The sequence below is a fragment of the Conger conger genome, chromosome 10 (genome assembly GCF_963514075.1).
Source record: "Conger conger chromosome 10, fConCon1.1, whole genome shotgun sequence".
Classification (NCBI taxonomy): domain Eukaryota; kingdom Metazoa; phylum Chordata; class Actinopteri; order Anguilliformes; family Congridae; genus Conger; species Conger conger.
This window is the reverse complement of record NC_083769.1, coordinates 39171812-39198902: the sequence shown is the minus strand read 5'-3', so window position 1 is coordinate 39198902 and position 27091 is coordinate 39171812. Positions and strand designations below refer to the sequence as shown.

Here is a 27091-nt window from a genome sequence, read left to right as displayed (position 1 = left end):
CGATCAGCATATTCAAACGGTGCACATAATTTCACAAAACTCGGACAGTTAGTATTCAAAAAGGCTTTATTACAGAAGCTTGCAGAATTGCAAAGTCCTTCAAATTGTTTCGTTTTTTTCCCCAGTGGTATTCCAAAAGTAAAACTCATAAATTAAAAAAAAATTGTCTTCACGTGATATGCTATTGTGGCAATGAGGCTCCTAATTGACCGAAATATAGGCAACCATATGCCTGGCAACTGGCTCTTGACAGAGATGTGGCACTCATAATACTCTAGAGGAGAGATTGTCCCTTCGATGTCACCGAAGGCCAAACAGTGCTGTGTTCGGAAGGCAGTGGTTGGTCCAGTGGAGGCCAATTGGGGCTGTCACTGAGGAAGGCATCCAGACGCTTGTACTGCTTCTTCGATTGGCGTTGCCCTTTCAGTTTCCGAAGGCAGTTCAACATTCCATTGTCAATCAGCACCTGCGGCAGATCACAGTGCAGGGATACAGGTGAGGCAAAACCGAGACAGTAAAGTGATGTAGCATCACACAGACAATCGGCAACAGCAAATGTATATTATGGGACTAAGTGAACAAATTCACAGTTAACTCAAAGAGTGCTAGCTAGTAAGCTTGTTGTAGCTTCATTTTACATTCATGACTTGTAACATTGCTACATTTGTGCTGGGATAGAACTAATGGAAAGTTGAGCAGATTTGTAAACACGTGTGCAAGACTGAGTCAGCAGTTCAGTCAGATGAGCTCGATTTACAAAAACCAGCCCGAGAGCAGCCATAAGCAGCTGAAGTCAAGTCTCCATCAGATGAAGAACGCGGGGCAGGCCTCGCGGGGCAGGCCTCGCGGGGCAGGCCTCGCGGGGCAGGCCTCGCGGGGCAGGCCTCGCGGGGCAGGCCTCGCGGGGCAGGCCTCGCGGGGCAGGCCTCGCGGGGCAGGCCTCGCGGGGCAGGCCTCGCGGGGCAGGCCTCGCGGGGCAGGCCTCGCGGGGCAGGCCTCGCGGGGCAGACCAATAAGGCGGCAGGCCTCGCGGGGCAGACCAATAAGGCGGCAGGCCTCGCGGGGCAGACCAATAAGGCGGCAGGCCTCGCGGGGCAGACCAATAAGGCGGCAGGCCTCGCGGGGCAGACCAATAAGGCGGCAGGCCTCGCGGGGCAGACCAATAAGGCGGCAGGCCTCGCGGGGCAGACCAATAAGGCGGCAGGCCTCGCGGGGCAGACCAATAAGGCGGCAGGCCTCGCGGGGCAGACCAATAAGGCGGCAGGCCTCGCGGGGCAGACCAATAAGGCGGCAGGCCTCGCGGGGCAGACCAATAAGGCGGCAGGCCTCGCGGGGCAGACCAATAAGGCGGCAGGCCTCGCGGGGCAGACCAATAAGGCGGCAGGCCTCGCGGGGCAGACCAATAAGGCGGCAGGCCTCGCGGGGCAGACCAATAAGGCGGCAGGCCTCGCGGGGCAGACCAATAAGGCGGCAGGCCTCGCGGGGCAGACCAATAAGGCGGCAGGCCTCGCGGGGCAGACCAATAAGGCGGCAGGCCTCGCGGGGCAGACCAATAAGGCGGCAGGCCTCGCGGGGCAGACCAATAAGGCGGCAGGCCTCGCGGGGCAGACCAATAAGGCGGCAGGCCTCGCGGGGCAGACCAATAAGGCGGCAGGCCTCGCGGGGCAGACCAATAAGGCGGCAGGCCTCGCGGGGCAGACCAATAAGGCGGCAGGCCTCGCGGGGCAGACCAATAAGGCGGCAGGCCTCGCGGGGCAGACCAATAAGGCGGCAGGCCTCGCGGGGCAGACCAATAAGGCGGCAGGCCTCGCGGGGCAGACCAATAAGGCGGCAGGCCTCGCGGGGCAGACCAATAAGGCGGCAGGCCTCGCGGGGCAGACCAATAAGGCGGCAGGCCTCGCGGGGCAGACCAATAAGGCGGCAGGCCTCGCGGGGCAGACCAATAAGGCGGCAGGCCTCGCGGGGCAGACCAATAAGGCGGCAGGCCTCGCGGGGCAGACCAATAAGGCGGCAGGCCTCGCGGGGCAGACCAATAAGGCGGCAGGCCTCGCGGGGCAGACCAATAAGGCGGCAGGCCTCGCGGGGCAGACCAATAAGGCGGCAGGCCTCGCGGGGCAGACCAATAAGGCGGCAGGCCTCGCGGGGCAGACCAATAAGGCGGCAGGCCTCGCGGGGCAGACCAATAAGGCGGCAGGCCTCGCGGGGCAGACCAATAAGGCGGCAGGCCTCGCGGGGCAGACCAATAAGGCGGCAGGCCTCGCGGGGCAGACCAATAAGGCGGCAGGCCTCGCGGGGCAGACCAATAAGGCGGCAGGCCTCGCGGGGCAGACCAATAAGGCGGCAGGCCTCGCGGGGCAGACCAATAAGGCGGCAGGCCTCGCGGGGCAGACCAATAAGGCGGCAGGCCTCGCGGGGCAGACCAATAAGGCGGCAGGCCTCGCGGGGCAGACCAATAAGGCGGCAGGCCTCGCGGGGCAGACCAATAAGGCGGCAGGCCTCGCGGGGCAGACCAATAAGGCGGCAGGCCTCGCGGGGCAGACCAATAAGGCGGCAGGCCTCGCGGGGCAGACCAATAAGGCGGCAGGCCTCGCGGGGCAGACCAATAAGGAGGCAGGCCTGGCGGGGCAGACCAATAAGGCAGCAGGGTGCGCTCGTTAAATTGTATTTTTCGCCTGACGCCCGACACGCTCCTACCTCCAGCAGGTAACAGGTGAAGAGGTTGAGTGCAGCCAGCGCCACCAGCAGCAGTTTGTAGTTCATGTCGGAGACGTCGCACAGCAGCAGCACTCTGCGTATGAAGGGTGCCGGGTACAGCACCAACCAGCACATCAGACCGGACAGGACCAGCAGCACGCAGACAAACACCACTGCGCAGACAGGGAAAGACCATCCGATACAATTAGACCGTTCAGATCTATTCATTTATGAAACAAGGACACACAGAGTGCTAATCGCTATCCTTGTGGTGAATCTTCAGTCTGCTAAACGCACATGAATGAGTATGAGTGAGTATGTGAGTATGGGTGTGTGAGTATGAGTGTGTGAGTTGGGTGTGAGTATGAGTGTGTGAGTATGGTTGTGAGTATAAGTGAGTGAGTATGGGTGTGAGTTTGGGTGTGTGAGTATGAGTGTGTATGGGTGTGTGAGTATGGGTGTGTGAGTATGGGTGTGTGAGTATAAGTGAGTGAGTATGAGTGTGTGAGTATGGTTGTGAGTATAAGTGAGTGAGTATGGGTGTGAGTTTGGGTGTGTGAGTATGAGTGTGTGAGTATGGTTGCGAGTATAAGTGAGTGAGTATGGGTGTGAGTGTGGTTGTGAGTATGGGTGTGTGAGTATGGGTGTATGGTTGTGAGTATGAGTGAGTATGTGAGTATGAGTGTGTGAGTATGAGTGAGTGAGTATGGGTGTGAGTGTGGTTGTGAGTATGGTTGTGAGTTTGGGTGTGTGAGTATGAGTGTGTGAGTTGGGTGTGAGTATGAGTGAGTGAGTATGGTTGTGAGTATGAGTGAGTGAGTATGGTTGTGAGTATGAGTGAGTGAGTATGGGTGTGAGTGTGGTTGTGAGTATGGGTGTGAGTGTGGTTGTGAGTATGGTTGTGAGTTTGGGTGTGTGAGTATGTGTGAGTATGAGGGAGTATGAGTGAGTATGAGTGAGTACGTGGGTATGGATGTGAATATGAGTGTGTGTGTGAGTATGAGTCAGTGCGAGTGAGTTACAAATAATATTATCCCCAATTCTCTGCCTCTTTGTCGGTTTGTGTGTTCTTTGAAACCGGGCCAGGCTGCTGCTGCTTCCTTCCCAGACTCTACAACACTTTGACCAATTACTCCTGCCCCCAGGGCCCCCAGCAACAGCTGCCAGCTGTGTGGTCAGGACTCCAGACCACGGTTCGCAACACTGCACCCAGGGAGTGCAGAACTGGAGCCACCATCACACGAGGTGTGCTCTTGGCGGGTGACAACGCTTCGCTATACAAACACATTTGAATTGACTTTAATTTAACTGAATTTCTGTACAGGGACAAGTGCTTCAGCCGAACATGCCGACCAGGCGACCCACGTCGAAGATTCTGAATCAGGATTTCACCACAGGAAGCAAGAGCACAGCACCACAGAGGGCTTGACCAGCCGAGGAATCATCAACTCTGGACCTCCAATCCAAATCCAGCCCTGGGTTTTTTTTTTTGTTTCACCCAGGTAATTTGTGCTACTGATTGGCAAGACCGTCTTCACACCTGACTCCCAGGTAAAGGGAGGGTGGAAAACCAGCAGTTCTTGGTCCTCGAGGACCGCAAGATCCCCGCTCAAGCCAGTGGGTGCAAACAGTGCCTTTCCACACAGGAAGAAATGACCATTTCTGTGCACAGTCTCACCGTTGCTGCAGAAGTGCTTTTTGAAAGGGTGGCCTTTGGTCATGACTACGGCCATGATTATGTACTGGAATCCTGAAACGGCAAACACTCCCGTGTCCTCCAAATTAGGCAAGTTGTCCGCTCCTGCCAGCGTGGAATTGAGAGGCACAAACCTATCAGAGCAAAAGGTGACAGGAGAGTTAAACCTTTTTCATCCAATCAGAAAACCTCCCAAGCCCAAGACCCTCCCCCCTACAGATCCTCCTGCTCCCCAAAGCAAAGGATGCGAAGGATGACAAGAGGGTGAAACCAGGACATTTTCTTTTCAATCAGAATCAATCAGACATTATTTATATAGCACAATTCATGCATACGACACTAAACATAGAAACAAGATCAAACGAAGGAAAAACAAAGTCTGTATGCGTGTTAGAAGGACATAAGATTAGATGGACACAATGAAACAGAAACAGATCAAAATAAATAAAATAAAATAAAATAAAATCATCAAAATAAATAAGATAAGAACCTCCCAGGTCCCCCCCCCCCCTTACCAGTCCTGTGCCTCTGTGACCAGAAGGGCAGCCACCTGACCCAGGATGAGCAGGCTTGTGTGGAGCAGGAGGCTGGCCAGGACGGCCATGGAGAACAGGCTACTGGGGGGCCGCTGGGGGTGCAGCACCTTACTGGGCCCCCCCCTCCCCATCACGATGGCCAGCATGGTCACCAGCACCAGGTCGAAGAACAGGAACTGCAGGTCGCTCAGGTTCGTCTTTACCTACGCAGGAGGTGAAAGAGCGCGCGTCCCAATACTCGAAAAACGCATCCTCCTTTCCTCACTCGCCAATGTGCCAACATGCACGTACGGTTACAAAAGGACCAGAAAACGTCCAGCAAAGTTTCGGAAATTCCCAGAAACATTTCCTACGGAAAGTTTCCATTCCTGAATATTCCCAGAATTACCTTACAACCCTTGTAAGGGTTTCTCAAGTCAGCAGAGAGTTAAAAAAACCGACGCGGGACACTCACGGTATAGAGGATGAGCACAGAGGAGAACTGGATCAGACTGTACAGGGCCATGTACTTGAACAGACTGAATGATGTCACCAGGGAACACCTCCCTTCCCTGAGAAAGAAAGAGATTCCGTTTTTTTCCTGTCACCGATTTGCCATATTATTTTGGAGAGCCTCATTCATCACTCACTTAGCTGCATTTCTCCATCCTACAGATGACAGACTATTTGATTCGATGCGACCACTCAGCTGTAGCCCTTTTACTAAAAGACAGTGGCAATCTCATCGATTTTGTCCCTTGTACGTTCAAGATGTTTTAGAGCTTAAAGGGGAAGTAGTTGTCTATTGTCATGTCTACGTTTGAATGTTAGAGGACCACACTGGAAATAAGCCAGCTGGCTTTCTTGTGTTTTTATCCTCAACAATCTTTAACAGATTACAGTCTGCTAGAATTATGCAGCCTTACGACATTTTTGAACCATTGTTTATTCACTCAGCGAATGCTCTATGGAATCGATTCATTTATTCACTCTGTGAATGCCCTATGGAATCGATTTGTTTATTCACTCAGCGAATTCTCAATGGAATCAAATTGTTTATTCACTCAGCGAATGCACTATGGAATCGATTTGATTAATGACTCAGCGAATGCTTTATGGAATCGATTCATTTATTCACTCAGTGAATGCTCCATGGAATCGATTCATTTATTCACTCAGTGAATGCTCTATGGAATCGATTCATTTATTCACTCAGTGAATGCTCTATGGAATCGATTCATTTATTCACTCAGTGAATGCTCTATGGAATCGATTCATTTATTCACTCAGTGAATGCTCTATGGAATCGATTCATTTATTCACTCAGTGAATGCTCTATGGAATCGATTCATTTATTCACTCAGTGAATGCTCTATGGAATCGATTCATTTATTCACTCAGCGAATGCTCTATGGAATAGATTCATTTAGAAAAGAAGGAAAGGGGGTCTTGCCGAATCAGCAGAGGCACGCAGCTGATGTTATCAGACTTTGAGGTGAAGGGCGAAGCCACGGACGCCTCTGCCTCCGATAGGGACACGCCCGCGTCAGCTGCTCTGAGGGCTCCACAGTCATTGGCTCCGTCTCCACACATCCCCACACGGTAACTGGAGAGGGGCGGGGCCAGCGGACAACGCAAAGAGGGGTGGGCAGATTCGTGAGAGCCGTGGCTTAGCCTTTTACTCTTCTTTCTTAATTTATCACAGCTCTGGATTTATTTAACTGGATTTCATCAATAACACGTCTAAGTACATCACTGAATATATACATATATTACACTGAATCTTAAGCAATCACATTGATGGAGAGCAGGCTGATAGTCGTGTAAGGGTTGATCCCTCTCCCTCCCATCTCTCTTCTATCTAATGCCCCTGCCTCTCTCTATCTTCTCCCCCCTCTCTCACTTGAGTTTCTGCAGCTCTTTCACCAGCTGAGTCTTCTGATCCGGAGCCATGCGAGCGTACACTGTGCCCCTCATCAGGACCTGCAGTGGACCGCAAATCCCACAATGCATCACTCACAATCACAATCAAGATGCATATGTCCCACAATGCACCACTCCCCATTTCAGACAAATCTGACAAAATCATTGGCATACTTACCTACTAATGAGTATACTAATAAGTTGTATGCAATATTACACTCTATATACACTATATATTTAATATTAGGCAAGTGTGCCGATATGCACAAAGCCACAGTCAAGAGGCAAATGCACAATCACTCCTCATTTTTTAATTACAATCAAGAGGTGTATATCTCACAATAAATCATTTCTGGTTATAATCACAATCAGGAAAGCAATACTGCTTCCTGGGTGAGGAACCGAAGCATGAGCTGCAGGCTGGCGTTTGCAGGTCAGCTGTTTTTGTGAACCCAACTTTCTTTAGGGTTCAATATGTACATTAATCGATAACAGGATTTTAGTTACTTCTCTCTTTTTGCGGTGGCACGGTTTGAGAAATGAATGTGATGAGCACTGAAAGGAGCATTGTGATCATGTGGACATTACCTTGGGCAGGTACTCTGGGAAGTGCTCACACAGGGCGGAGAAGGACTGCCCGTTGATAGCCAGGTGGTAGTAGTTACTGCTCTGGTACAGACTCTGGGGACCAGGAGAATGGGGGAATGGGGACCAGGGAATCAATACATATCAGTTCCTCACTAAGAACTTTATAACATTATAACACCAACAGTAACATTGTCACTTCGAGAACATCAGCGCCGATGGTAATCCACATATTCAGGCTAATCCATCGGGTCATGCATATTAACCCATATGCAAGAAATGCAACAATGTGCATAGGGACATCGGTAGCGGTAACATTAGTAACATGCAGCTGCCTGTGTAACACAATCATTCACATGCGATAACCTGTGCCAGCACGTTGGTAAAAACTCGGTTACCTGTGTAAGGGCATCATCATCCCCGTCTGCCCCTGCCCGGTGAAACTGCAGTAATGGTGGCGCGTGGCCAGTAGGGGGCGCCGCATGTACAAAAAGCACCTGTTCGTCCTTCCTCACCATCTCACAACTTCTGGCCACATTCACCGCTGTGAGGATGTTGTCACCTTGTGGAGGGATGCATTGGGGAACAGAGATTAGTGCTTATTTAAGACATAAATAACTGCTACCAGATTGAGGAAGTGTTCATGTGAGGTACAGGCAATGTTCTGTTGTGTGTGTGTGTGTGTGTGTGTGTGTGTGTAAATGAGAGTGCGCATATTTTTGTGTGCCTGTGTGTGGCCTAAAAGCCCCCTCTTCCTCCAGTCCCCTTCCCCTGAAAAGCCGCCCCTCTCACCCGTGACCATGACGGTGCGGATCTGTGCCTGTCTCAGTGTGCTGATGACATCAGCACTCTCCGGCTTCACCAGATTCCTCATCACAAGGAGGCCCAGGAGCTGCAGCTCACTCTCTAGTGCCCCCCTGTGGACACCACCAGAAGGACATGCACAAGGTTTCACATGGTATCGTTGTGACCAAAAAAATATATAAATTAAAAAAATGTTGTAGGATGGTTTTACAGTTTTAACTGGTGTACAAGGAATGTAGGGGCATGAACATGAGAACAGCTTTGGTGGTCTGACCTCTCCATAGTGTTTATGTCCGTCTGTCCGTCGAGTGGTTTGTAGGCCAGGGCGAGTACCCTGAATCCCTCGCTCGCAAACTGACGCAGTGTTTCTGAGAACTGAGCAGGCACTGAGGGGGGCACGGGGATAAGAAAATACTTTATTACTTATCTAGTTACTTTACTGAAGAAAACTATTCATCCAGCAACAATTCTTGACCTTATACTGTATATACTTGTTCCAACACTAAAAATCTTTTTTTTTTCTCTCAAGTACAAAATATTAGCTTGTTTTAAGTTACCGTTTGTTTGACAAACTACATTTTCTTTCCCCATTGGTAAATCTTGAAATGAGTCGAACTGCCATTCTTCATTTGCAATATACTGGTCTTACTTAGTGAAATAAATCTAAATATAAGACTGAGAAATTTAAACAGGTAGGCCAGTTGAGAACTCAAGTTCTGGCCTACTTGGTTAAATAAAGGAAAAATAAAAAGATAAAATCTGTGAGAGTATCATCTCCCCATAAAATGTAATCTTTCGTTTTAAAACTGACCCTGATCCCTTTGTCCCCCCCGTCCCATTACCCTCTCGTTTTCTCAATTTCCTCACCACTCTCTCTCAGGCAGAGGCTGGCCACCATCTCTGGCGCCCCCTTCAGGAAGACGCATGCGCTGCGGCCCCCAGGCGCCACGGTGACCACACACATCCTCTGAAGCGCGGAGGAGAACGGAAAGCGTCGCACGATGGCCACAGGCTCACGGATGGACTGAGACACGCACGGCCGGGGGAAGGAGACAAAGACGGTTTTGTGAGCAAAAATAAGATGATCCTCTTCAAATCCCCTTCAAAACAAGATAATCCTCTTCAAATGTGACCAGCCCATGTAATTACACCTTAGCCCTCTGCACTTATTTCCAAACCAACACCCTTAACCCTTCCAATCCCAAGAGTGCTATAGGGCACTCTCGACCTAATAACTTTTCAACCAATCAAAATGACTGTGATAGTTATGAGCTCCTATTAAAACCCTACTCAATTCTCTCAACCAAAGCCAGAACCCCTTGAGACTTGGGTGGAGCCACTTCATATTGGGCTTGGGGCTGAGAGGGTTAAAGATCCTCTTTCTGCCCAAGATCCACGCCCCGCCCAAGCCCTGACCGACACTCACCACGCCCTGAGGCTGGAGCTCTGGTGAAGGCGGCCTCATTACTGCCAGGACCTGGGCACTCCCAAACTCCCCTTCCACACCTGGTTCCTCCAGCACCTGTAGGACAAAACACCACAACAGGCCATTCAGACTGTCACGATTCACCAACAAGCGACTGTTCAGCCAATCTAGACTCACAGTTCAGACTGTAGAGACTATTAACCGCATCTAGGCTCACAAGTAACCTACTAGGGACTATTCCGCCTTTCTATTCTGTTTTTTAGTCTTTTTTTTTTCAACTTTAAAGTCAAATTTCATCTTATGTTCCTTCCGCTGAGAAAACCCAACCCGGAAATATCTATCATAGTTCACTTTGTTAACTCCGTATGTGAATAAAAATAAAACAACACTTATGCACAAGGATGTTATGCGGTTTACTGTTCTTTTAATCTGGGAAAAGTAAATATGTACCTTTCAAGCCAGACTATAAACCTGCAATCTTTACAATCTTCACCAATGAGCAGCTAGGCAACTGCCTGTTTGCCCCTCTATAAACGTCCTTTGCAATTTAGACTTACTCTATTTTGGCATGCATGCATGTCTGAGCAGGTCAGTACTCTGCAGTATGTGCTCATGTTTAGTTTATTTGTTGTTCCACTAGACCAGGGTGTGGGTGCAGGTTTTTATTCCAACCAAGCATTTGCACAGCAGATTCTGCTCATCAGCCACTCGAGTCTTTGGCTGCGTCTGAAAAGGCGGACATGCTGCTTTCCTTGGCAGTATTCGAAGGCCGTCCCACTTGAAAGTTTGCAAAAATGGTACCTTCATTGAGATGATTTTAAAGGCAGCATGCATCCTTCACTGAGAAGGATATCCCCCTCGTGTTTGCGATTACATCAGGCTTCTTACTTCCGTTAAAATAATGATGGCTGAAAACAGTGGCGGAGTTCACACAGGCCTGTATAAAACGTGTGAGAATACAGCAAGCTCGATAAATCATTGTCTAAATACATAAATCATTAAATAACTTTTTTAAGCCTCAGTGAGCTTACTATGAGCTAGCCAGCTAACTGGTTTGTTATGATGCATCGACAGGCATCATATAATCACATTACTTTACTGTGATGTCTTCCTGCATCTCACTGCATGCTGCCTAACCACCTCAAAAGGTGCCTTTGAAGGACGGTGACTAATGAGGCAGCGAGGCATCAAGTCATCTGCCTCTGGTTTGAGTCCCCTTTGCTCAGGACCTTGATTAGCGGAATCAGGTGTGTAACTGCTCGGTTGGAACAAAAGCATGCACCCACACCGGCCCTTTCTGGATAAGTTGAGGAGCCCTCATCGACACGTTCATATGGGTTCAATGGCATGCCAGACTATAACCATACAATATGACCTTATCCTGTTATGTTATAACACAGCACTGGGGTCTCACCCAGCCGGTGGACTCGATCATCTTGAGCTCCAGAGGATCACCCAGGAGCTGCTGCCTCAGAAGGGCCACAGAGTGGCAGCAGGCCAGGGCAGAGAGCAGCTGGCCTGGGGGCAACAGCCGGGGGTCGGGCACAAGCTCCCCAAACCCTGCTCCACTCCCCTCCATGACCCCCCACACGTCCAGCCCCTCCTCCGTCAGAGTGCCTGTCTGCGGGTGGAGTTAAAGTGGGTACAGTCAGCTTACAGCAGGGCTGCCCAGTCCTGTTCCTGGAGGTCTACCGTCCCGTAGGTTTTCAGTTCAACCCGAATTTGGCACACCTGATTCTACTAGTCAGCAGCTCAGCTGTTGAATAAGGAGTGCGTTGTCAGGGTTGAAGTGAAAACCTGCAAGACTGTAGTTCCTCCAGGAACAGGGTTGGGCAGCCCTGGCTTACAGTATATGCATTCTAAATTCAGGGTTTTTCCTGCATAGAGAAATATTTGGCCTGTGCCAAAGCAAAGATTTAAGAAAACATGAAATTGTTGTGAAATTGAGCCAAAAAACTGGAAAAATGATCATTGAAGTAAATTTAAGTTGGAAGTTTAAAATCGGGCCCATCAAGCAGGTAAAATCCACAGGTTTCAAAGTTTTAATTTGGAAACACAGAATTACATTACAAGGCATTTAGTTGCTACTCTCTCGAAGAGGACAGACACAGTTTACTTTCTTTTTTACATACACTCCATGTAAACTGTTGGACATTTCCTGAGGCTCTTCAGGTAAGCTACATTGCCTACAATTCAATTCAACCTACAACCATGGAATTACAGGTCCAGAGTTAATGTCCACATTATGCCAAACTCCTGCCCTATACATTTCATCCATCTATCTATCCATTATGTAAACTGCTTATTCCTGGTCAAGGTTACCATTCATGCCTAAGGGACATTTACTCAACAATTAGCCTAAGCTGCATGTTTGTGGACTGTGGGAGGAAACCGGAGTACCAGGCGGAAACCCTCGAGGAGCCAGAGAGAACATACAAACTCCATTTGGAAAAGCTCTTGTTCGGGACATGAACCCGGGACATTCTTGCTGTGAGGTGACAGTGCATCACCGTGTGGTCCCCTTGACACATTCTCCGGTTTGGGGCGACAATGGCTCAGGCGGTAAGAGCAGTCGTCTGGCAGTCAGAAGGCTGCTGGTTCAATCCCGCCCTGAGTGTGTCGAAATGTCCCTGAGTAAGACACCTGACCCCCAATTGCTCCTGACGAGCTGGTTGGTACCTTGCATGGCAACCAGTTGCCGTTGGTGTGTGTGTGTGTATGAATTGGTGAATCAATTGTACAGCACTTTGGATAAAGGCGCTATATAAATGCCAGCCTTTTACCATTTGCATTTTCCAGGCGATGTGCGTGTATAAAACCACAGCAACGCCTGGAACCACCTCGCGCTTACCTTGTCAAAGCAGAAGAGGGAGATTTTTCCGCAGATGTTGATGCGCGGTGGGCTGATGCAGAAGATGCCATCTTTCTTCAGCCGGCGCTGGGCATAGATGGTGCCCGTCGTTATGGCAGCAGGGAGGGCGGGCGGGACCACTATCGTTATGATGTCCAGGGATCGGATTACCAGTTCCTTCATCGTGGTCTGCAAACGGCACCAACGCAACACTGGAGTTCAGAGCTCCACGCAAGATAGCGTTACGTTCTGAACAAAACACTCACTGTGATTGTCTGCTCAATTGGAGACACGTGTCTGGGGGGCAGCTTGTAGCATAGTGGTTAAGAAACATGACTGGGACCCGCAAGGTTGATGGTCCGATCCCTAGTGTAGCCACAATAAGATCCGCACCGCCGTTGGGCCTTGAGCAAGGCCCTTAAACCTGCATTGCTCCAGGGAAGGACTGTCTTCCTGCTTAGTCGAATCAACTGTACGTCGCTCTGGATAATAGCGTCTGCCAAATGGCAGTAATGTAATGTAATATGTAATGTGTAAGCACACTTGCCTACTACTGAGTGTAGTTGTTGAGTACACGGGATGGCAAATGAAATTCTCTCTAAATGTAGTGCACTTAAAATTCCAGGCTGATTTGCATTTGAATGAAGCGAGTGGGGGGCCTCTGGGAAGGCCCAGGCAGTGAGTACGCTTGTTCTCAGCAAAGCGTGAGCCCTACAACTGGGTGCGCAAGCCTCCGTCTGCCATTTCCACTGGTCTCAGTGCTCTTTAGCGGCCACTCCTGGTCAGACCTGGCGCCTGCGGTTGCACGAACTGAGAATACTTTGGCCTCATTCTCCCCCAACGACATGGACAGTGTGTGTTAATTACAAGTTAAAGACAGGCCTTTTCTCTTTCAAAAAAAACATGGTAGACAAGGTAGAAAATAATTGAATTAGTTCCACAGCTAGCTTTTGTGAATGCAATCCTGAACATAGCAAGACCAGTAAAATATATGCCAATATGCACAATAGATGTACATAAGTTTGGTGAGTTGTCGTTAATCCTATGCAATATGCGTAAATGAGGACAATGTGAAAAACAATAATGGTGCAAATGTGGTATTTAGTGTGATACATCCCAAACGCATTGACAGACCCGGGTCAAATATGTAACTATTTTGGATTCAAAAACTTTTCTACGCTTTAATGAGTTTGTCTGGTGCACTAGATATTAAATACTATTCTGGTAGTCTTGGTTGACTCAACAGCACAAGGCAAGATCAATCAAGCACAGAAAAGTATTACGTATTGGACACAGGTAAGATCCAAACGCAGTGTGGGGAGCGTTATCAATGGTAAGACACTCACCGCACTCCTCATCAGGACTGAAATGCTGTATATAGTGCCAATTAATGCTGAAAATCAAACAAAAATAAATATTGTGATATTTAGCAGGAACCCACACAAGAATATAATGTGGCAGAACAAGGCAGCATAATGTGTTCCCATGCAGAGACAAACAACTACGTCAATGGCAAGACCAAGTCATCAGTGTTTACATACTGACAAGTGAGGTAGAGAGCCTGGAGGCAAGTGAACGCATTGAGGCATTAGGTGGTACCGGAAGCTTCAAACAAACACACCGTCCAGGTGGACACACAGTAGACATGTACGGAAACGCAGGTGCAGCCTGGCGTACCTACAGCCCCCAGGATTAGCAGGAATTTTATGGCATCTTGATAGAAGCGGAAGTTGAGGGGCTGCGGATAGAGGATGGAGCTGATTAGGTCTCCTTTCGCTGTGAAGAAACCTGGAAGACAGATGCAGGAGGGTCACATGAAGGTAGAATGACCGAACTATAGAGTCACATGACACGTAGTCACAGAATGAGTGAGGCTGTAATATACAACAAACTTTTCCGTAACTTTCCATTTTTTTTTCGTTTTTCTAAATTCAAAATTAGTGTTCTGGAACTCATTACTTTTAATTACCAGCAGTGATTGTTACATCAGCATTAGCTAAGAACATTCTAATCACGTACTTGACCTCACACCTCAAAGGGTTAAGCCTGGCTTGCTATTAGCGGACTGTGGCGAGGGATTTGCAGCAGGAGCGTACAGCTGGCTCCGTTCCACTGGGTTCGGATGCTTTTAGGTCAGATAAGACCTAATCAGCAGAACCAGCATCAATGCCAGTATCAGTGTAATTTAGAGATGCACCTGGATTAGTGCTGACTAATAATGTAGTACGCTTACAGTGGGCAAAATGGCCACTGGCTTGTGGGTGAGTTAACTGGAAGACTGCAGCCACTTAAATTTGTGATAAAAAAAGAAAGGGTGAAAAAAATGGGAATGACTAACAAAATGCGAGACCATTGGATTACGTCCATGCCTCTTACCTGTGCGTGTGACGACAGCGAGTGCCTCCGTGGCTCCCTGCTGCCCCCTCTTGGCCTGGATGACGTGGGTGCCGCAGAAGAGGGTGTGTCTGCCCTGACCTTCGGGGCTGTAGCGGGCGCTCCCGGTCGGCAGACAGGTTTTCATCACAGGAATGCTCTCACCTGGAGCAGGGTGAGGGACGAGCAGCACGTTCCACACTCCAACTTTCCACACACAGGAGCATTTAAACTTAAACAGACAACAGGAACGGCAGCAGCGCTAAGGCACAAACACACGCTTATCCATGTAAAGGGCGGCCTGTAGCGTAGTGGTTAAGGTAAATGACTGGGACACGCAAGGTCAGTGGTTCTAATCCCGGTGTAGCCGCAATAAGATCCGCACAGCCGTTGGGCCCTTGAGCAAGGCCCTTAACCCTGCATTGTTCCGGGGGAGGATTGTCTCCTGCTTAGTCTAATCAACTGTACGTCGCTCTGGATAAGAGCGTCTGCCAAATGCCAATAATGTAATGTAATGTAATGTAATGTAAAAAAGATCCGCACAGCCGTTGGGCCCTTGAGCAAGGCCCTTAACCCTGCATTGCTCCAGTGGAGGATTGTCTCCTGCTTAGTCTGATCAACTGCACGTCGCTCTGGATAAGAGCATCTGCCAAATGCCAATAATGTAATGTAATGTAAGTAAGAGTCACTTTAAGTAACACAAGGCATCAGGTACCTGAACACCTCTCCTAGATACACACACATATACATTGTGTAGGTGGAAAATCCAGAAGTCAGAAAGTAAAAGTCCTCCCCAGTAGTTTGTTTCCATCACCTAGATTTGCTTATTAGCACAAGTCTTCAGCCAGGAAGTAGAATTAATTATTGAAGTCAGCTGGCTGAGTTCACGGGTGCACGAAACACATTTCTTCCTGACCCCTGGAGCTTCCACCTCCGACTGAGAGGTCAGAGCAGAAGGTCGACCGCAGAGCAGCGTCCCTGGAACCCGTCACTTTTCTCCCGCACCAAACAGGATTGCTCCTTCATTATCATATATTACTTCGCTTCTTTTTGCAGTGCTATGACAATGGCACATTGTCTCCCATCTCATATTTTCCATCCCCCGATAAGGGGCCCTTTGTGCCCAGCTTGCTCTGCTTCCTCTCCCAGGCCTTGAATGGGCAGGAGAGGGAGAGAGCAGGAGATAATGAATGCAGCTGGCTGATGACATTTAATGTTTGAAATACAAAAGGTCAACAAAGTACAATGTATATATTTGCCTAACAATCTGACAAGTTGCTAAACACTGAAACGTCAGCCAATGCCATCCCGACAACCACGTATTTCATTATCAGTTGATAAGACGCTTGCCAAAAACTCAGCAATTTGTCACCTTTGCGAAGATGAGCATCCTGATCAGAACTCTTCCCCCAGGCCTGCATTAAACTGCTCTCCTGCCTCCACCTGCCCATTTCACTGCTCCAACCAAACGAACCCTCTCAAACCTCAACTTAGACTGGTTTTAACAAATACGTGTTGAAGTCAAACTTGTGAAGAGCTAAGGATTGGACTAGGCACCAAATATTCACATTGCAATGGGAACACCAAACTCCTCTTTAAATGGCAAATATCAAATTATAATTGTATTCTTTGCATCAGCCTTTCTGACAATTTGAAACAGCAAATCAATTTTAAATTAGGAAGTGAAATTCCCCTTCAAAGGTTATGTTTTATAACAGAAACAAGAAGTAGTGGGTAATACAAGGCTTTCAAAGCTGTAAGCCTGGTAGGCTGTTTGAACAGTCCAATGGGTTATACCAGATTATATACATATATACTCCATATGCCAACAAAATGTATGCAAACAATACACATTCACCCTATACATAATACGGACAGCAAACATGTGTTGTCAATGCTGTACAAAAACTAAAAACGTTGTATGAGCACATAGGACCTAGCGGGTAGTTGTGGTTGAAGGCTATAACAAGGTATTTGCACAGCTGTTCAAACAACAAAAAGAGTGTCAGAGCAACTTCACAGTTCCGCATTTAGGGTGAAAAACAGGTGCAATTATTACAGAAAGAAGGAAGGATGACTCTAAAAAGATTTGAGTGTCTCAACCTCAAAAAAAACAAAAACCTGATGACGAGTGTAAACCCCAACCCTCAATAATGACGCACAAACGTTGGCACAAATGCGCTGCCGTGCGCTGGAAACGTTACAATAACACTGACCTAACATTCCGGGAACAGTGTGAGAACGTTCCGTCAGCTGGGCCGAGACTCACCGGTCAGCATGCTCTCGTTGACCATGCACTCCCCGGCCAGCAGGGCGGCGTCGCAGGGCAGCAGCAGCCCCTCCTCAGGGATCAGGATGCAGTCCCCGGGGACCAGCTCCGTGGAGCTCACCATGTCCTCGGCTGAGAGCGGAGAGCGGAGAGAGGAAGCGTTTAACCCGGCGGTCTCCCGAAAGCGAAACGCTGAGAGTGAAGACGGCGCGTTGCGGGAGACTCACCCCCTGTGTCTCTCCTCAGCCTCACGCTCACGATCAGCTGCGCCATGTTGTGCAGCGTGACGCTTTGCTGAACGCGCCGGGAAGAGAAGAAGCAAAATAAACATACACCGTAACTTCATCTAAGGTGCTGGTGATCGCAGCGATTATACTAAACGAAGAAATGAACACTGCGCGCTTCAACTCCCTAGTTCCACTTCAAGCCTTCGTCAGGGTATGCCTTGAAGTCGAAACGTTGGCAATAAAATAACAGTGCTCATGTGTACACTGTTCATTTCTTCTTTTTGCAGAAAGAACCCACAGCACAACAGTACAATTACACCTCACAATTACACCTACTGCACAAACTGATGGGATAAATATACAGAACCATGCTTTAAATAAGTAGGTCTGTTGTGGTGGAGGGAAAAAAAGAATGACATGAATGTTTCTCCTGAAAAAAATAAAATAATAAAAAATAATAACTTGATCCGTCAGTTATTACTTGCAAATTAAAGTTATTTGAATCCTGGCAACATCATTCTTTGATGCAATCAGGGAGTCTCAAGAGGAACGTCTAATGTGACACAAGCTATGAAGCAATGTAACCAAATAGCTACGCAACTCCCAAAACAGACCAGTCCAGTGCCTCCTCAGTAGCGTTTGATTCCTCTCATAGCGGCGCGCTTTACTGTGTAGTAAAGTACAGCCAAGATTCCAGCCAAGTGTCAACACCAGAGCTCAACAAGCTCCCAGAATCCTCTCTGTTAGAACCAGTATGCTTGACGTGCAATGTCTTAGTCCACACACTCACCTTAGATGACACTCTATACAGTTTCTACGGTATTAACAGGTACACACCTGTGTGTGTTTGGCATGGCTGATTGGAAAGGAGCACACAGTCTCTCGTGGCATCACTTGAGAGGATGTTTGAGACACGTTATAGTTTAAATTTGCACATCGGGTGCCGTGCGAGACCATGGACTGAACGCAAAAACACGGTCAGCCATACCCATCAAACTGTTCTCATGACGTCAACGGCACTCTCACCTTGTGGATCTCATAGAGAGAGATGGCGATGGAGATGGCGGAGATGAGGAAGATGCAGCCCGCGTAGTAGTAGTACCTATCCAACAACCACAAGATGATGCTGAGCACCTGGAACACGTAGAATGGGTTGAGTACCTGGAGGAGAGATAGAGAAAGAGAGGGGTCAGTCGGTGTGTGGTGTGACCTTTGACCTTATCTCAGTACCTAGGGACCATGCCTATGTCACACAGCCTGGAAGAGATTCCATCACCTCCTCAAACAGCAGACGCCAATAGGACTTCACCGGAACATCGATCACGTTCTGCCCGTACACATTCCGCCTGACCAGAGAGGGGGGGAAGAAAAGGAAAAAAAAAAAAAAAAGAAGAAAGATCCATGACCTATATTTTCATGACCTATATTTCCTGTCACATTAACAGATACTCAGGGCGTGTGTGCATGCATTTGGGAGTATGTATGTATGTATGTGTGTGTGTATATGTGTGTGTGTGTGTGTGTGTGTGTGTGTGTGTGTGCGTGCGTCCACACATGTATGTGCATTTGGAATGACTCACCTAGCACTTTGTTCCTGGGGACTCAGCCCTCTTTGTTGCCGGTACAGGTCATCACATGTCCAGTGTTCATTCAGGGTGCTGAGGGGGGGGGGGGGGGGGAGAGAGAGAGAGAGAGAGAGACCCACCGTTTACTCAAATCCTCTTCCTCACATGAGAAACAAAATGAGCTTAAATAAAATTTCCTCCTCCTTGAACAGGAAGAAATGTTAATGGAGTTTATATGCTTTAAAGGTCTAGATCAGAGCTGCCCACCCATGTAATATCATGTAGATAAAATTTCCAATTCTTGAATGGGGTGTGCTTTGTGAGGTTTGGAGTGAAAACCTACAGGATGGTAGATCTAAAGAAACAGGTTTGGGCAGCCCTATTTTTGATAAATAGCTGAAGACCCTTCCCTCCCTTATCTGTGGGGGCCACACCCCAATCAGCCAAAAAATCCCCCCTCCCCAAAGTACCTGACCGGGCAGAAGGCACCCTTCCTCGACATCCACACGTAGCGAAGCCCCTCAAACACATAGTAGCGTAGAAGTGCTTTCTGAAAGACACACAATTTGACTGGGTAAAAGTGACACAACGCCGTATGACATAATCTCCCTCCCGGGAAACCGTTTCTATACCTCATCTTTGTACAGCTGGATGGTATCTCTCCCCTCGTTCTCTTCAATATCCGTTCCCGGCTGCTCCAAACTGAAGACAGGCAGAAGCGCAGATGCAGTTATTTGCATTGGCAATCACCGCAATGGTATCACATTCCGAGCAAGTACAGGCCAAACACCGTAATGGCTTTGGATGCATATACTTTTCGGTGCTCGACTGATCTTGCCTGGGTGGCGAACCAACCAAGAGGACCGGAAGGCTAAATAAAGCGTAGACAAATATTTGAATCCAAAACGATTACGCATTTGACCCAGGTCTGGCAAACATAGGGGTATACGCGTGCAAGTCCTTGGGGGAGTGGGTGTGTACACAGCCTAGATCCGACCTACCTGCCCTCCTCAAGCTGCTCTGTCAGCACTTCTATAGCATACTGCTGACCACAGCTGTCCTGAAGATAGACAGACAGACAGACAGGCAGACAGACATACAATGCAGTTTTTGGTTAGCCATCAGGGTGGTTCCATAACAAAATCAGACCTTTTTTTTGTGCAATTAGCTTTCATCTGTATTTTTTGAAGATTCCAATTCAGCATGGGTTAAATAAATAGTTATTTTGTCAGAGCCATATATTTTATGTCAACAAATGTGTGTGTGGCAGGTTAATTGTTTGACTGCTTTAACAGTTAATAGGCTGCAACAAACCATGATAACAGGATTTCAGAGCAGAGTTGACATTCAAATGCATGATGTTCACAGGTGGGTAAAGAAAATACATTGCTGAATGAGAACGAAAATGATTCTTCATGTCTGGGTTAAAGTTAAACGCAAGATCACGGTAACCTTGTTGAATGATGCAAGAGCTCAGCTGGAACTGAAACTGAGAGTTTAGCATCTTGAGGATCTCCTTAATAAGCATTGTTCCCAGTTTCAGCATAGCCCCTGTTCTGTACGCGTGACTGTGTTACCCTTATGAGCAAAATGTCAGCGCAGGCCCTGCTGTGTAAGTGTGACTGTGTTACCCTTATGAGCAGAGCGTCGGCCAGGCCCTGCTGTGAAAGTGTAACTGTGTTACCCTTATGAGCAGGATGTCAGCGTGACAGTGTTACCCTTATGAGCAGGATGTCAGCGTGACAGTGTTACCCTTATGAGCAGGATGTTGGCGTGACAGTGTTACCCTTATGAGCAGGATGTCGGCCAGGCCCAGCGGACAGGATCGACAGCGAGCCAGCACGCGGAGACGAGGACGCCAGTGGAACAGGAGCAGCAGCAGGCCCAAGGAGAGAACGGCGGCCGCGTAATACAGCCACGTGCGCCAGCGCACGTACCGGTACCCCTGAATGTCCTGAGAGACAGAGGCACAGACAGGGGGGGGTGAGCTTGCGCGTCCTGTTCATTGTACTCACGCACATAACCGCTGAACAGCACGCAGGGCACAATGTATTTCTGTTCAAGTGTTTGAGGGGAGAGGAAAAAAAAGGAAAGAAAGAAAAGAAAGTGGCAAAGAGTGTGTGGTGGGCGGTGCATGGAAGATCCTGTTGAACCGCATTTGAGAATAGCCACAACACCTGGTGAACAAGGCTATCATTCAGCGGTTCAGAAACCTAACCCAACTGACCTAAGTTCTAACACCTGATAGCGGTCGGGGGATAGTAAACACATTCCATATTATTATTATTGTTAGCAATCAGTAGCAAAGGGGGGGGGGGGGGCTTGTGATGCTTTTATGGACACATTTAATAAGCAAGAGGACAGTAATTTGGGGTGAAGGAGGAGAAGGAGGAAAATAAATATATGTTTATTCATATATTTGCGGAGTACCTTTCCTCTCAAAAGCCCAAGTTAAACTGGCGGCTATCCATGACTTAAAATGAGCCCTGGGGCCCTGACCCCTGGGCCTTGTTTTTGTTTTTTTTTCCCCCAGTGATGATAGTTTTCTCACAGTTACCTTCACAGCTCAATAGGTAAATATAAAATAAACACAAACTCTCATGCTTTATGCACCCAAATAAACCCAGCTCAATGACTTCTGTACAATCTGGCACAAACAAGAGTCAAATGTCCAAGCATCAACTGTCCTTTTTTCTAGCACAGTCACCATGGATTGACCCACATCGGAGTAAGGTGTAGCCTGCAGCCTAGAGGTTAAGGTACATGACTGGGACCTGGAAAGTTGGTGGTTCATGCCGCGGTGTAGCCACTGCAAGATCCGCACAGCTGTTAGGTCTTTCAGCAAGGTCCCCCTGTATTGCTCCTGGGGGATTGTCTCATGCTTCGTCTAGTAAACTGTAAGTCACTTTGTATTCATTCATTCATTCATTGCATGTCATTCATTCGTGTAAGCAAGATGTTCGGTAAGCGTAGTAAATAAATGTCTTGGCTCAAAGCACTACATTAGCTACTCCTTGTGACTTGTATTCATTTTACTTGATAGGGTTCATGATCCATTGACCTGAACAAGATCCCCAGGGCTGGCATATTTAAAGCTCAGACAAACAGACAGACAGACAACAGCTCAGTTTTAGCCTCATCTCACCATAACACCCAGTCCCAACTGAGAATTCAAATGCTGAAGCTCAACTGGAACCAGGGGCCATGTTCAGAGGAAACAGACATTTTGCGTTTCGGTCAGGTGCATTCACTAGCTTTGTCGACAGCAAGTTAGAAAGAACAAGGAGGAAGGAACATACCATGTGTGAAACTGTGCTGGTGCACGGGGGGCCAGGGCTGAGGGCAGAAGGCTCACCCAATGGTGGCACTCCGTTCTCTGCAAAACAAAAGTAGCCTTACACACTTCACATACTGCATTTTCAAAACCGCACACAATTTTGTTCAAATGTTCATTCTGTGTTATGAATGTGTCCGCACAGTAAACTCAAACTCCTCCTCAGCGACATTTCCTAATCTAACGATTGGTCTTCAGTCACGTCATTTCTGAAGGTAATCACGGAGCACTAGACAGCTAAAGTGCAGATGGCAACTATAAAAGGTATTTGCGAAAAGGAGATAATCGTAAGATATCACCAATTATTTTTCATTTCTGTTTTTACACAGGCTGCACAGCCAATATAATAAAGTCAAGGGTTGACAAGGTACAAGATAGCCCCTTTTATAAAGAAAGTTAATGCCTAGGTCTTTTTAAAAATATCTATAAATTAATTTTCAAAGAGTGTGGTATTTTCACTCCTGTAGAATTGTTAGTCCTACGGTTTGTCATCTTCACCACTTTAACATTCATTATGAGATGCCACATGGTCTGTATTAATTTTTGAGTGTAAATTTAAATAAAATAAAACGAATAGTTCTGCTTTAGCTGCGTTTCAGACTATTTAGGCAAACTATGCTTATCACTTGATTAATATCGTCCACAGACTAAACAATCACACACACACACACACACACACACACACGCAAATCTGAGTGCAATACCGGCAATGCCGGTGGCATGACTACAAAAACTCGACAGGTGTCAAACTATAACAGATAGCCGTCAATATAACGTACCTGTATCCCGAAATTTCGTTCGACAGAGATTCAACCGACAGTTCACCGAATACCGAGAACAATAAATGGATTCCACACGTCTTTTTATAGTTCCAACAACCAGGAAATGAGTTTGGCGAAAACGACTTCAAACCAAACCGACTCCAACATCCGGCATAACACAAATAGTCGGAAACCAGGACGGAATCCAATTATATTAGTAAATGTAACCAGGTTACTTAATGTAAATGTAGGCTGAACAATTAGTCTGAAGTATTCAATAATTTTATAAAAGTGTTCTCTTCCATTGCAAATTCCATTCTATTCAATTCAAACAGGTTGACAGTGTAAAACTTGTTGCGCAAGAACTTTAAATAACTTTAAATGACAATGCTTTCAGCGCCATCGAATCCCAACCACTCTCCGGTTTACCTGTTAAAACGAGGCGTTAAATCGGTCATAAGACCTCTATGTGCGCTGTTAAATCAATGGTTGTTGCTCCCACCACCATCGCCACACCTGGATGTAGGCTACACAGCCGGTGCGATATTCCACTCCCTCTACTGTAGATTCCACGTGCGCAGGCGCTCACCTACTCCTACCCCGACTGTTCTTTTGCGACTTACGAGAGAAGATAGATAAACCTTTCTGAGGCTTGTCAGAATGAAGTTACTTATTCCTGAGTTTCTTTCTTTTCATGAGGCTCTTTGGAATGAGCTTTAAACAGCTGGACTGGTGAGGCAAGGTTCCTGGATAGACTGAAATTCCTGAAATATGAGTGGGACGACGTCATATGACGTCCACAGAAACCGAACCGAAGAACACAATACAGTCAAAATCTGTTATTGTTCTCCACTCCCCTCCCACCCAATAAACAAGTACAGCACGTTTTCATGTGTAAAAGAATGTATTTGGACATCTTAAAAATAAGTACTTTTTAAACATATTGTCTATATAAATGCAATTAATAAATAATAATCCATCCATCCATTATCCTAACCCACTTATCCTGAACAGGGTCGCAGGGGGGCTGGAGCCTATCCCAGCATACCTTTGGCGAAAGGCAGGAATACACCCTGGACAGGTCGCCAGTCCATCGCAGGGCACACACACCATTCACCCACACCTACGGACAATTTAGACTCTCCAATCAGCCTAACCTGCATGTCTTTGGACTGTGAGAGGAAATTGGAGTACCCGGAGGAAACCCACGCAAACACGGGGAGAACATGCAAACTCCACATAAAGAGGCCCCGGCCGACCGGAATTCGAACCCAGGACCTCCTTGCTGTGAGGCGGCAGTGCTACCCACTGCACCATCGGTGCCGCCAATAAATAATAAAAATAATAATAATAATAATAATAATAATGCAATAATATGTACAGGTGCATCTAAGAAAATTATAATATCGTGGAAAAGTTCATTTTTTCCGTAATTTAATTCAAAAGGGAAACTTTCACATATTCTAGATTCATTACAAAAGTGAAATATTTCAAGCCTTTTTTTGTTTTAATCTTGATGACTATGGCTTAAAGCTAATGAAAATAAAAAATTCAGTATCTCAAAATATTAGAATATTACACAAGACCAATCAAAAAAAGGATTTATAATAATGTCGACCTTCTGAAAAGAATACTAATTTATGCACTCAATACTTGGTCCTTTTGCACGAATTACTACATCATTGTGGCATGCCATGGAGGCAAATCAGCCAGTGGCACTGCTGAGGGGTTATGGAAGCCCAGGTTGCTTTGATAGTGGCCTTCAGCTCGTCTGTATTGTTGGGTCTGGTGTCTCATCTTCCTCTTGACAATACCCCTTAGATTCTCTATGGGGTTCAGGTCAGGCGAGTTGGCTGGCCAATCAAGCACAGTAATACCATGGTCAGCAAACTAGTTACTATTAGTTTTGGCACCGTGGGCAGGTGCCAAATCCTGCTGTGGAAAAAAAATAAAGCTCCTCCATAAAGCTTGTCAGCAGGTGGAAGCATGGAGTGCTCTAAAATTTCCAGGTAGAAGGCTGCATTGACTCTGGACTTGATAAAGCATAGTGGAGCATCATCACCAGCAGATGACATGGCACACCGAATCATCACTGATTGTGGAAACTGCACACTGGATTCTGTGCCTCTCCACTCTTCCTCCAGACTCCGGGACCTTGATTTCCAAATGAAATGCAAAATTGACTTTCATCTGAAAAAAGAGGACTTTGGACCACTGAGCAATGGTCCAGTTATTTTTCTCCTTAGCCCAGGTAAGACGCTTCTGACTTTGTCTCTGGTTCAGAAGTGGCTTGACACTAGGAATGCGACACTTGCAGTCCATTTCCTGGACATGTCTGCGTGTGGTGGCTCTTGATGCACTGACTCCAGCCTCAGTCCATTTCTTGTGAAGCTCCCCCAAGTTCTTGAATTTTACATTACATTATTGGCATTTGGCAGACGCTCTTATCCAGAGCGACCTACAACGAAGTGCATACCCATAACCAGGGATAAGTTCGCTGAAAGACCCTAGAGGGAAGTACAATTTCAGCTGAATTGGCTTTGCTTGACAATTATTTCAAGGCTGTGGTCATTCCTGTTGCTTGTGCACCAAGTCCAGTCAACTTGCCATGAATATGCTTTGATACAGCACTCTGCTGACAGGTCAGTAAAAACGTAAACTGGAGGAATTATCCAACATATCAAAAAAAAATCTGTGTCAGGTTTAGGTTTATTCAATAGACAGAAAATATGGAAATCACAAATGGAAATCATACATTCACGTACGCTCACTACATTCCCTTTAGGCCAGGCGTTAGTTGTGCCGTAACAACGTCAACAGCGGATTAATGAAGAAGCATTATTCTGTTAGAGAAACGTCACTTGTGTGGGCTTGGTTAGGCTATTTGAAAAGCAAAATTGATACGGCAGGGGATCTTGGGCCAGTAGAGAACTCTTTCCTCTGAACGCTATAGAAATTACTTGCCCTGGCAAAGTAAAAAACTGAGGCAAGTAGGGAGGAATACATGTCAAAGAACCGAAGGCTGACTGTAGTTCATTGTGAAACTACCTGGACCTGCGTTGACACCAACACTATTAATATTGGAACTTAAATGCATATTTATAGCTATTAATATAATTCATAAATGTGCACAATAAGCAAAACCGTAATCTCGAAATCCAGCTAGTGCGAACGCATGACTGAATTAATTGACTAAATCGGGAAGCGTAACTGAATGCCTGAACTATTTTCGAAACATGCTCTCCGAAGCACCTGGTCCGGGGTTAACCATTCTACTTGTAAACAGAGGAGGCAAATTAACTACGGTGTTATGATAAAATTTTCACAAATCTAGGCTTCCGAACTGAACAAGGAATTGTTGGCAACTCATTTCAATTGGCTAACATTACAATTAAAACAAGTAATTTAACAGCTAGCACATTGATAGTAGCTAACGGGTCAATTGTATTTAAAAAAAACAACTGACCAAGCTTACTACATTAAAGCAGGGAGTTAATTACATGGATATATGAAAAAATATATAGTGTGAATTCACTAGTAGTAGGCAAACGTTAGCCAGCCGAAACACTAAACGAGACAGGATCGCTATAGTTTGCAAGCAGCGTCACAAAACCACACCAACCCCTCCAAATGACAGGCAATCGCGGTGCCCATGAAAGGATAATCCTCGACCACAAAATATATTTATCTTAACGTTCCATAAATTACAATGTAGCTACAATTGTAGTCAAACCGGTATGAACAACACTCAGCAGTGTTCGTCCTTGCAGACAAACCGGAATCTGGAGGGGAAATGTAAACGAGCTAAAGTCAAAAGCATACAACAAATTCTGAAAAGGTAGTGCTTGTATTCAGCCCAGAATAATTTACCTGAAGCCATATTTCAGAGTTCTGCCGGTATCCTTGTATTTGCTACATTACATCCGCACCGCCCATCAAACATCACTGTATTCGCCATACTGACTCCCAACCATTTCAATACTCTCAACATGTGACGTTAAGGTCTGTTCACATACGGGCTCTGCTTGCCGACTGCAAGCCCCGCCCATAAACAAAGATCTTCAATTT

General features: G+C 46.9%; 1 protein-coding gene across 5 annotated transcripts; it reads right to left on the bottom strand.

Moving 5' to 3' along the window:
• Window positions 1-98: 98 nt before the first annotated feature.
• atp13a2 (ATPase cation transporting 13A2) lies at window positions 99-27019 on the bottom strand. 5 transcript variants are annotated; one of them, XM_061257669.1, is made up of 29 exons: window positions 26894-27019; window positions 22228-22304; window positions 20715-20882; window positions 19930-19988; window positions 19561-19630; window positions 19399-19478; window positions 18944-19021; window positions 18640-18709; window positions 18390-18524; window positions 17364-17430; window positions 17137-17268; window positions 14871-15032; window positions 14172-14282; window positions 13841-13887; window positions 12495-12683; window positions 11058-11264; window positions 9644-9739; window positions 9085-9241; window positions 8492-8603; window positions 8206-8330; window positions 7812-7975; window positions 7417-7509; window positions 6809-6888; window positions 6359-6511; window positions 5381-5477; window positions 4906-5129; window positions 4373-4524; window positions 2695-2867; window positions 99-466 (listed from the first exon to the last, which is right to left on the bottom strand). In XM_061257669.1, the coding sequence occupies exons 1-29, from the start codon at window positions 26901-26903 to the stop codon at window positions 275-277; spliced, it is 3480 nt and encodes a 1159-aa protein (XP_061113653.1). In that variant the 5' UTR covers window positions 26904-27019; the 3' UTR covers window positions 99-274. The 5 variants fall into 5 exon arrangements, with proteins under 5 accessions (XP_061113653.1, XP_061113656.1, XP_061113657.1 ...); XM_061257672.1 differs by lacking the exon at window positions 26894-27019 and adding an exon at window positions 23647-23772; XM_061257673.1 differs by lacking the exon at window positions 26894-27019 and adding an exon at window positions 23613-23633.
• Between the last annotated feature and the right edge of the window lie 72 nt (window positions 27020-27091).